This window comes from Chroicocephalus ridibundus, chromosome 7 (genome assembly GCF_963924245.1).
Source record: "Chroicocephalus ridibundus chromosome 7, bChrRid1.1, whole genome shotgun sequence".
NCBI lineage: Eukaryota > Metazoa > Chordata > Aves > Charadriiformes > Laridae > Chroicocephalus > Chroicocephalus ridibundus.
Genome location: NC_086290.1, coordinates 29941560 through 29953621, shown reverse-complemented (window position 1 = coordinate 29953621; position 12062 = coordinate 29941560). Strand labels below are relative to the sequence as shown.

General features: G+C 37.4%; 1 protein-coding gene across 11 annotated transcripts in view; it reads right to left on the bottom strand.

The window, feature by feature from the left end:
- Positions 1 to 12062, bottom strand: part of NBEAL1 (neurobeachin like 1) — an 89868-nt gene that overhangs the window by 12827 nt on the left and 64979 nt on the right. For all 11 annotated transcript variants that reach the window (XR_010071949.1, XR_010071948.1, XM_063341084.1 and 8 more), the window contains 13 exons: positions 11621 to 11722; positions 10318 to 10413; positions 10071 to 10195; positions 7868 to 8008; positions 7645 to 7775; positions 6326 to 6435; positions 5635 to 5752; positions 4840 to 4937; positions 4385 to 4501; positions 3784 to 3873; positions 2507 to 2616; positions 1719 to 1891; positions 1144 to 1238 (listed from right to left, as the gene is read on the bottom strand). Coding sequence is in view for 9 of the 11 variants with exons in the window: in XM_063341084.1 (XP_063197154.1) it covers positions 1144 to 1238; positions 1719 to 1891; positions 2507 to 2616; positions 3784 to 3873; positions 4385 to 4501; positions 4840 to 4937; positions 5635 to 5752; positions 6326 to 6435; positions 7645 to 7775; positions 7868 to 8008; positions 10071 to 10195; positions 10318 to 10413; positions 11621 to 11722 (1506 nt within the window). In the remaining 2 variants the exon portion in view is untranslated. The remainder of the gene's footprint in view (positions 1 to 1143; positions 1239 to 1718; positions 1892 to 2506; positions 2617 to 3783; positions 3874 to 4384; positions 4502 to 4839; positions 4938 to 5634; positions 5753 to 6325; positions 6436 to 7644; positions 7776 to 7867; positions 8009 to 10070; positions 10196 to 10317; positions 10414 to 11620; positions 11723 to 12062) is intronic.

Genomic DNA, 12062 nt, shown 5'->3' with positions numbered 1-12062 from the left:
GAAGCATGCAGGAATGCAGAACAAGTGTCAAAACACAGAGCTGGGAAAGAAGGTGACAATGCAGAGCAGACAATAGAACAGAAGCCAAAGTACGCAGTCCATTGCTGCCCCTTTGTAAAGACCAAGATAAAATTCTCACAAGAATTTACAATACATACAACATCACTTACTTATCCATTAAATAAAAAAATACATTAGAAATCTTAAGAAAAAGCAATTCTAAACAAAGATAGTCTCCAGAGGATGACTTAACTCACACTGAAAAGATAAACTAAAAAATTTCCAACATTCATCCTCACTTAAGACTAAGGTCTCACCTTTTGACCACGCACCATTGGTACAAAGTACTTCTTGGAAAAAATTATAAATACTCCCACCATAAAGACAGCTTCCACAAAAACACATGCAGTTACGCACCAAAGTACTGGTTTAACATGCTGACTTTAGTTCAACGGTAAGAACAAGGTGACCTGACCAAATGTACTGTCCATAACGTGACAGCTCCCCTCTGCAGTTATTCCCAATTACAAATCTGTACCGCAGCAATCAGAAATGAACATTTCAAATGCATAACAATGGAAATGGCCTCACATTTTGAGTGTAAGCATGCACACATGCATCACACAACCACTTTAACTGTGTGAAAGCACAAGATCAATGTTAAAGAATTCCAAAACGCCAGCAGAAATCCATGCAACAGACTAGTGTCATCTTTGCTAACTCCCAGTATAGCCATCAGTACTTCCCACAGAGGAAATGCAATTACAGAATGCAACTACTGGAGTGAACAGCAGCCTAGAAATGTAAACATTATTCTGACTAATTCTGGTAGTATCAAGTAGTGCCTCTCTCCTTCCATTCTCCCCTCTGTATGACGGGGGATAATTTGCCTATCCTGAAAATATCTGAAATCTTTAAGAGTGCCTCTAAAATATTGTATGTCAACTATATAGTAACTAATGTGTGAATACTTCAAACACAGAAGACAATGGGAGTAAAAAAAATTGCTAAGCTAATCAATTTTATTGGACTATCTTCCCTGCAAACCTGAAAGAAAGGAAATCAGTAAATCATCATAGCAAAACAGAGAAGCACAAAAAAGCATTCAGAAACTGCCTCCCAGAGTATGCCAAAATAACTTACCTGCTGAACTATTTGCCATATTATACAGGTAGTATCTCTGGAGCCTGAAATTAAATGAATTCCACAGTAGTCTATTGCCAAGCAGGTCACAATATCTAGACAAAGGAAAGAAAACACATAGATATTTAAGGCTGATTTCCCACAGAGTGACAATGTGCACGCACCATGTCAACAATGTATCCTGATTTGCAGTCAGCATGAAACGTTCCACTTTCTGATGGGCTGAATAGACTGAAACGTTCCACTTTCTGAAGGACTGATGAGACTGTATTAAACAATGAAGTCATTGTACAGCCAGGTATATCCACCTGACTTAATTAGCTTTGCTACCTAAAAGCAGCAGTTAAGCCTTATTTTGAAACTACATTAAACCATTACTACAATGACTAAAAAGCAATGCTCAAGTATTTATGTATAATCACAGTTCAAGTACACTTCTATTGTTAGGCTGCCATTCCCTTATAACTGATATGCCGGTCTGCTCAAGTGCACTGGCTAGAATTCTTTCCCAGAAGCCCAAACATCAAGGTACAATACATAAAACCTTTCATTTCACAATATAAAGAGTTACTAACCCATGTGCCTGATGTGCTGTCCAATCAGCTTGCCTTTTGTAAGAGATGTCACTCTGATGCTATTGTCCCAGTGTCCTCCACTGAAGAGCAGTTTTGCATCATGGGATACTGCAAACAACTTAGAGGTGATCTCCAGCCCCGGTGCAAAAGGGCCACTCATGTTGCGTTGTGTTCTGTAGGCAAATGATGAGCAGTTAAAAGTAACCTTAGTTCAAATCAATGCTCTTTGCACTTCCTGTACCTTTAAAAATGAATAAGACATTCCATCTATAGAAGAGGTTCTATCTTAAAAAACAAAAATTATAATAGGTGAAATTCTGGCCCCCTGATATCCACGGTAAAACTCTCACTGCCATCAGCAAGTGGAAGCAAGATTTCATCTTAGATCTTTTCAGTCTTTTATGCAATTTGATTCTGGGTAACTCATGTCCCTGCTAGGTATTGTAACATTAAAGAAAAAAAGGAACCTTCTAAAAACCAAAGAAACAAACCCACCACATATACCTGCATTATAGCACAAGAACGTACGATGACTGCCCATCTCAGGGTCCAAGATAAGTTTTTATGATTGACAGAAAAAAAAGTAGAAGTAGCTCTAAGAATGAAGAGCCTTGAAATGCCACTTACATAACTCTTTAAATAAAGCAGCATTACAGATTAGAGGTAATATTATTTAACATCAGAAGATGCATTCAATGAAAACAGTATAATCCCCCGATTGTTGATCAGTTACTGTGTTTTATTACTGTAGATGCATTACTCTGCACCTCTCCTCATCATTTGCTTACTTGGGATTTGTCACTGTGGTATCTCTGATGAATGTAAAATAGTTGGAGATATTTTTATCATAAGGTAGCCAACCGTGAGTTCCAATAATGCAGTTCAGACTTGCTGTTACCTAAAAAATTTCATAGAAAGATTGGTGAAACCCTTATTTTCTGCTTGCCTTTGATGGTAATAGAGCTTGCATAAAATCCAGTGTAGGCTTCTCAAGAATTTAGCACAAGGAAAAAAAGCACGCACACTCCTTCCCTCACAAATTAAAAAAAAATAAATAAATAAATCCAGCTCAGATGAGCTAATCCACATGTGGTACATATTGTCAAGTTAGAAGAGAGTATATTCTAGATGGGTCAGAGAAGCTGAAAGGTGGGAGAAGACAAAAAAAGCCCAAAACCCCAGCCAACCAACCTCTCTCAAACATTTAATTACAATTGAGTCATTTAGTTTAAGCTGCTTCTTCTGTTCTTTGAAATAGTAATCATTAATAGTTAACTTATCAACATGGTAAGTTTAAAAAAAAAAAATTGTACTACAGATCTGTTTTTGAGAAAGTAAGAAAGGAATCTAAATATTTGAGGTTATTTTCATCAGGTATTTAAAAAAACACAATAAGAATTTTAGACATGCCCAAATTCCAAATGACAAATGCACATACCACATTAAGCCAGGACAGTAAGTTTGACCTACAAAATAGGAATATTGGAAAAGAATATTCTTTCCCGCAAAACAAAGGTATTATTGCACAGGGGCCAGCATGCAGATCATACATACAGATGTACACACACAAAAACACTCCCCTTCTTTCATCATTTGGCCATCTGTCATAGTACCAGCACCTGTATTAGTCAGTGCAAAAGTTAATTTTAGGAACAGTGCAGGCCTTTGCAGTGTGTGTATGCCACATACTGTATAGTTTATATGGGTTGGAAAGTAATGATAAACATAATGATGCCATTAATAACTTAATCCTGTGATTTTAAAGCTGGGCTGCATTGCATTAGGAAATTGATTGCTGCCATGGAAGTAGATCAAGCGGGCAACTTACAATACACCTCACTACAACTTACACTCATGTCTCATCAGTTCTTAAATGCCATTCAACAACTCAGCCTGGCTTCTCTTCAGAAGACAAATATTTAACTTGTAGCTGACATTCATTATCAGTTAAAGGAATACATTTGAAAAGGAACAGTTAAGAAGTGTTTCTCTACAAGCTGTATGAAAAAAATACACCTATTTGACTGTCTGCACTCTAAGAATAGTATTGACACATGCAACTCACCAAGATCTCTGGACTTCCCTGAGAAATGAAAGAACGTGACTGATTCCTGGGGACAACAGCTTTGACGATGGGCACTCCATCACTGATTCCCTAAGAGAAAGCACATGGTTTTGGTCTGATTATATCCAAGAGCTAAAGGACAAATCTAGAACCTGTAAAGAGTAAGACCCCAAGCCTCTGGAATCAATGTCAGACCTGTACAGTAGTCTAAAGCACTGGAACACACACATTCAGTTCACGCAGGTATGCTTTGTTGGAAACACCAGAAATTATACCCTGGCTCTGTCCTGAATCAGTGAGTTTAGGTACCAAGTACAGTGAGTCCTCACATACCACCAGTGATGTTCTTGGCTTTCTTGGTGTGGTGGCTAACTTAATACTCAAACAAGACCCACACAAGTGGGCAAGCAGATGCAAATCTATGGGATTCAACCTCTATGACACTAACTAAAGAGACAGAGTTCCTTTTATACACATTTCATTTAAAAAGATTTTCTTCAAAGAGGAAGCAAGTTTATTTTCATCTACGTTGTGACCTTCTGTTTCAAGTACATCAGAAGTTCCAGATTAGACTTAAAACAATTTCAAGTAACACAATTACCTCTATGAAGAATGACTTCAGTTCAGTGAGGTGCTGGAAGAGATTCAGAGTAGAGGTATCACTTTTAGTTAGTCTCTGCACTACCTCTTCTGCTGACAGCCTTTGCGGATGGGGCTCCTAGAAAACAGTATTTGAAGGAATATCAAATTAGACAAACTTATCAATTTGTTCAAGTCATATAAGATACTCCGAATCTTATTGGCAATCAATGGGAAAACAGACTCTTAAGCACCTTATTTCCCTTCTTAAAGTAAATTAAATTCTTTTGAACATGGTATGCTAAATTTCCATCAGTGTGACCTTTACAAATGGTAAAGTGGAAAAGACTTAACATTCCTAAAAGTACAAACCGTTATCCTACAGACCATTATTTTTTCCACTTTTTCCACAGGTCCTTTGTAACTCAGTTGGATTTAACCACAAAGGTCTGATTGAGAGGGAACAAAGAGCATTACCTTTAGCAGCTGACAGGGAGTTTGCCCAAAATTGTTTATCATCCCTTCTAAAGCTTTCCTTTCTTTCTCATCTGTTAAAGCATCCAAATCCACAGCACCTGGATCACAACCAGAACAACGAAGGGTAGAAAAAAGGAAAAAGAACATAAATCAAACAAGTTATTGAGAACCAGTATGGTCAACAAATGTTGCAAAACTGAATTTAATTGCAGCATTATCACCCTTTGCCCCAGAAAAGCCTCCAAACAATGCCTCTATGTAAAATGCAATCTGAAAACTCCACTCTGCATGCAGAATTTTAAGTGTATCTGTAAATGCAAGAATTGCAGGCTTTTGTCTTATACTTCATATATGCAATAAGTTGCACACAAAAGCCACCCAAAAATCACCTTTGGAATTAACAGAGTAACATTTGACTTCAATACTTGCTGTTCTTAAACAACTTGCCTTGACTCCTAAACCACAAGAAACCTCTTCCCACAAATGCTTTTAAGCAAGCAAATGAGAAATTAACAAAACCTCCCAAGCACTTCTAGAAACAAAATACAAACAACTGGAGCAGCCCCCCTTCAAAAAAAGCTTTATTAACATTTCAGGTTCACAACTTCTGATCAAAGCATCAAATACTCTGGCTATTTGATGACAAATTACAAGTTATGCTGCCACATTTCATCTACCATTCTGTTGCCTTACCCTATGCTACTGTATGGCATGCTCACAAATCAAGTGTTTTCTGTCTAATACTGAAAACCCACAAGTCTGATGACAATGACAAGAGAGTATACTGCTTTGTACCTTCATAAGTACAATAATAGAACACATTGAGCGCCTCCACTGCAGCTGGTCCCCTCTGCTTGTAGCCAAAAATCAAATCTATCCATTCATGAAGATGAGCAGAAACATACTCAGATTCCTAGAATGGAAAAATGCTCTTGTAAGAATAAAAAAGTTATTGCTCTCTTCTTGAAGTATCTACTATTTTCTGTGAAAGAGATTTAATTCCTAAACTAAGAGTATCCACAAACTAGGTACGTACCAATGTATAGGGTAGAACCATAAGAATATCCATCTGTGTTAAAGGCAGGAACTGCCAGATAGGATGGAAAATTAATACAGCAAAGCAGCACGTCTAGACTATTGAAATGCAACCGTGCAAGGGGAGGTAAGCTGCTAGGTCCCTAGTACCATACAGAATAATTTATAAAAAGCAAGGGCAGCCTTATCACCTAAACCCACCTAATTCTGCATTTTATCTGCTAGGGCAACAAACTCCCAAATGATCAGTATCGTGAGGCTCTTTCCTTTTAATTTTGAGCATTTTATCGACATGCACAGTGCTTTTAACTGAAAGTTCTAGGGGTACTTGTAATGTCAAATGCAATCACAGCTCTAGTTTGAATGCAGTCCCAGTATTTTACACTTAAGCCACAGTGACAATGTGTAGGTGTACTTTATCACTACTTCACGCATACAAACATCATCTTACCAGAGCCTTCCTGTGTTTATAAATGAAGTCTTCTGGAGAGTGGGCCCATTTGGGGAGAATAACATCATTTACCACCTCTTTGGATATTTGAAGCTGACCTAAGTTAAAACCTAGTGAATAATTCGGAGAATTTTTGAGTTACTACAAAATATTTCAAATATCTTGATTTCTCAATAAAGATTAAAGAGCGTTACTTTCTCAATGCAAGGGAAGGATATTGAAAAATTCTTAATGTAAATCTTCAATAACCCCACCACTAAAGCAAGGAGGTTCAGTTCCGTTCTGAATCTTTAAAATGTCAAATGATACAGGGTAACTGTTGTCCAAAGCACCTAAATGACTTCGAAGCTGAGTCTCAACCTTAAAAGTAGCATTAATCATTTACACACCTATCTGTAAACACATCTGCATTTGCTTTGTTTTACAGGATTAAGAGTCCAAAACATTTCAATGAGGTTATTCATAAGAATGAAGTTACTTATAGGTTTAAACAACTGTAGAATCAAGGCTTTCAAGAAATCTTAAATCCCACCAGCTTTCATTAGAACAACTTTAAATACTTAAATGACGTTTGAAAGTGTCATTTAGCTGTTTCCAATTTTTGTAACTTAGAACTCTAGTAGGTTGTAGCTAGCAACACAAAGATACAAATCCATTTTTAAATTGTCTAAGAGGCACAGAAACAATTCCCTGTGCAATAAACATGAATTAAAAAATTGCCAGGAGTCTCACATCAGAATGCTGTCTTTTCAATCAGCATTATATATAAGTGAGACAGCTTTTTTTTTCTTCCTTTTTTTTTTCCTTCCTCTGATGGGAAATGAAACCTTATATGGATCTAAAATCAGGTGACTTAACACTGCATTGGAAGAGAACAGTAACAAGCAGAAAATATGCTGGTTGCCTACAACAAAGATGTCCCATATTTGCAGATGTCCAAACTCACCCAATAAACCCAGTAAAAAGAATACTAAGTAATCTGTATTAACTCTTACTAACTAATCAGTATTAACTATTGCTAACTTTTCCAAACACCCAAATAAGAATCTCTGATATTTCAAATTAGGTAAACAACACTATTTTTAGCCATCCTCGAGCCCCCAGGATGAATTTTAAACAATGTTTAGGCTGATGCCTAACACAACTAGTGTCTTCATTAAACAGTTTGAAGCCAGCATGACGACTAAAGTAATTTCTATAAGCACACTATAAAGCTTTAATAAGAAGTGTTCCACCGCATTCACAAATGGTTGTAGCAATTCTCTTCTGAAGAATACAAAAACAGTTTTCTATGAGAATATTCTGAAGAGTCAGTTTACCATTTTGATTCTCCAGGAACTCTGGGAAGTAGAAGAACTCTGGGATAAGTTCCTTGACATCATTGGGGTTGTCCATGAGCGCCTGCCAGGTAGCAGGAATAGAGTGGAACTGCCTGTCAGCACAGTCGAATCTGTGGGTCAGAAAACTCAGGTTAGGCATTGTTCATTCCCTCAGTAAAATTATAAGAAAAATAAAGGTGCTGCTTATTTGCTCACAGCATACCTGCCACTTTGAAGTTGGATATGAAGTGTTGTGAAAGGTTCTACCCGAATGAGATAATGCATGACACCAGCAGCATTTGAGTAATGTGTCCCATAGTGAAATTTGTCAATTATCCCAAGGGGATCCTCAAAATTCTCATATCTGAAAAAAAAACAAACAAACAAACAAACCCAAACATGTTTATAAATACAACTGAGCACTACAGCTGATTTATATGTGGATTATACTTATTGGAGGCAAGGATTCAAAGGAAACAATCACAGCAATCTATATGAGAAAAATACATTTGAGTTCTATTAACACAAGGATTCCAATTCGGACTTAGAAAGTCCCTACGCAAAAGACTACTGAAAGAAAGAAACGTACACCAGATAAAGCCTTTGCATACCTGCTCTTATACTCTTCCCTAGCCATTTGCTATCAACTACCAGAAACTGGATAAAGTGCAAGATAAGCCTGATTTAGCACGATTTTATAAAACAGGACAAAAAAACCCCACATCACTAAGCCAAATATTTGTTATTGAAGTGAAAACATTTAAAAAAAAAATAGTAAAAAAAAGAAAGAGTGTGTGTGACTGTCAGGCATTGAGAGATATTAAATTACTTAAGGTTATAATATGGTGTGATTTATGCTGTTTGCTTCACTTTACTTAGCATGAGTACCCAGATTTGCTGAAGCCTTTAGGACGCAATAGTGTTAATTTTCTTAGTAATTTTCCTAGCAGCTGATACAGTGCTGTGTTTAGTCTTTCAGTATAAGAAAAACGTTGATAACGCACTGATATTTTGATAGTGCTTTCCCCAACTCTGGGACTTTTCAGTTCCCCATGTTCTGCCAGTGAGTGCAGGAGCTCAAGAAGTGTAAACCAGAAGATAAGGAGCCTACAACCTTTAGCAGAGACTGCAAATCAACAAGATCAAACAAGATAAGAGCAGTCAACAGCCTGCCCGTCTGGACACAGAAAAAGAATCGAGTAAGTTTTTAGAAGACCTCAGACCAAAAATCAGCATAGGACTAGAAGACACGTGAACAGTGCGTGAGGGGCAGCTGTGTACACCGCAAGGGTATAATTGCCCAGGGATTTCTTTGTTCAAGGGCCCTCCCTTTTCGGAGGCACCCAGCCCAGGCTGACCTTGTTGCTGTACCTTTCAATTAAATTACTTATTTTTATACAATCTCGATGAATGAGACTCTGCTGCGGTAAACCTAGGGTTGAGCTTGAAGGAGGAGGGAGCATGTGTGAGAGTAAGCGTGTGTGTGAGGAGTCAAAAAGGGGCACCCATTAGCGCACTGTGGTTGCCCGCTGTGAAGGGACTTTGGTCCGAGCAGTTAAAGACTCGGGTGGTGTACGTGTGTGTGAATAATGAGGCAGTGGCTTCTCCTTTAACACATGATGCAGAAAAGAGATTTATACTCATGCCCATTTCCTTTACTACCGGCAAACTCACTCTACTGTACTATGCCACCATCTGGCTGACACATTCCTCAGTGTCACAAGGCGAGGAAGAGAAGGTACAATTAAGCACACTGCTAGAGAATCAATTTCATTACAGTCAGGGACAGAGCCTAATCATTCAAAGAAAATTCTCCATGTTCCAAGTTTTCAGAAGAAAGCCGGTTTTGAAAGAAGGCTGACAAGTGCACTCTGGTATGATAGCACACTCACCCCCCACGCTAGCAAAAAAGGAAGGATCGCTACACTGATGCATGGGTGTAAGTACTTGTCATTCCTACCTACAGAGGAGTTGCTGGAAGTCACCGAGTTACATTTTATTTCAAAGATAATAATCTACGCTTGAAAAGGAAGCACAGATTTAGGATCAATGCTACCTCTCAGCACAGGCAACTCAACTCATCAGGATGATTTCACGTTCCTTATCTTGAAGCAGACATGGGACACTGTCTCTTCAGGCTGCTGGGCCATTAAATTAAGTGCTTCTACAGCCGTTCAGTTTTTCATCTCCTCATGCAAGAAACAACTGAAAATTTACGACAGTAAATTTTGTCATTTCAGTGCCACATATGCTAACTAATCTGAATGCAGCAGGAACAACAAACCAACAACCTTTGCAACTGCCTCTGTGATGTTATAAAACTAGCTTTTAAAAATTTCACTGTCACCACTTTATTTTTCAAATGTGTTACTAGCCTGGAGGCTCAGAAAAGACAGAGAACTATAAATGAGTGTTCAAATACATACTTCTCTTTCACAGCCTTAGCATTCTTCTCATTTACTACCCCTATGGGTTTGGACAGATCCCTAAAGACTGCAGGATTATTCAGGTCCAGTTCTTCTGAAGTATAATCTCGTAAAATCCAGGGGAACTGGGAAAAGAAAAAAAAAAAAAAAAAAAAAGAGTCAAAGATCAAATTGAGATCAAAAATCCATCTTTCAAAATAGAAAAATACACATATCTTTGTCAAAAATTTAAAATTATTTTAATTACCACAGGATATTGAGCAAGATCATTGTAAGTTCGTCCTGCCATTGTGTTCAGCTGAATAAGGTAGTCAAAGTTGGATATTTCTCTATTCACCCATTTCTGAAGGACAAAAGAAGATACAATGGAAGTCACTACATCAAACATACTATTGCGAATTACATGTCTTGTCAGTATTTATCTGCCAGAGGACAGTATTAGCACAAGACTACAAATGGTATGAAAGTCCAAATTTAATTCCTCCTAATAAAAGTTTATTTTCCCTTTGATTCAATGACTGTGCTACCCATATTTAATTGAAATCCTGTCCCTGGTTGACGACAGTACTGTTTTAAATACAGGGCAGCAGAAAACTAGCAGCCTCAGAATAAAAAAGAAGAAAAACAGAAATCAAAGAAACAAAAAGAAGGCAGGTAAACAGGTACTGAGAAAAAGGGGAACAGAACTTTGAGATCCATTAGAGTTCGAAGACCAAAAATCATTTATAAATTGTTGTCCCATTGGTTAATGATACAGGAATTTGTGAGCTAACGTTGCCCTTGCGCCTTCGCTCCACTACTGTATTTTAAACCGCAGAACAGACAGCTGTGTTCAGAACGGCTCAGTATCTGTCTGTAGTGTGATAGACACATTTAATTACAGACGATATTTTCTCTACTTAATTATACAACATAATATCTTTTATCATTAAGGAAACAAAGAAAAACCAAAGTATTTCCAATATTTTAAAAGTCATTCGTAAAGCTTCTTCCCTCAGAGAAAACAGTAGTTTTGGCATAAAGAAATGTAAAGTAAGTATACATTTATTACATTAAAAATATTTATCCACATTTACAGTAATACAGACATTTTGACATTTTCCTTTTACACCAATATTACCAATTCCCTTAATACCATACTTCCTGCTTAATCTTCACATGGGTTTTGCTGAAAGCCCCATAACGAAAAGGTAGCAGGGAAAGTTATTTTCACATGTAGTGAAAGAAGTTCCAAAATGTGCACTCAAGATCATGGACTAAAAACAGAAGCAAATCTGCTACATGTTTTCCATTCTTGTTGGAACACTTGTCATAATCACATCAACAGAGCCTGACTCTATCCATTTACCTCACTGACTGTAAACACAAAACACAGCAATTCTAAAAATATGCATGTGAAAGTTCAGGGACCAGACTGAGGAGGTACAGCAGCTGCCATCTAAACACTGGGTGGGTGGGTGGGGGGAAGTAAAATCAATAGCTCAGGACTTCCCAGGACTCCTTCAAAAAGCAGAGGAATGCTCTAGACCATTTATACTGAAGTCTTGTACCTGCATCAAGCCTGAAGCTTTAAAGAGTTCCTGGGGAGATCTGGTCCCAGAAATATTTGGAGAACGCAGTGACAATATTCGACTATATACTTTGTTTCGTACCTGTTAGAAAACAGGATTAATAAAAGAATTATTCTGGAGACTGAAGCTAACAAGTAAACAACTTCTTACTAATTAAAATGTGAAATAAATGAACACAGTTACATTTTTAAACATTTTTATCTCTTGATGCATAAAACATTTGGACATGGATAGATGTGATGTCCTTACGTTACAAGATACAAAGGCAACACATGTTATAAAGTGATTTTTTGTGTATGTAGATGCTACACAGAAAATCATTATTCCCACAGAAGTCTTCTAGGAAATACTGCTGCTGTTCAAATAAAGTACACAAATGTTTTCCCTACAAAACTATTGCAAAGATTTATTTACTTAAAAC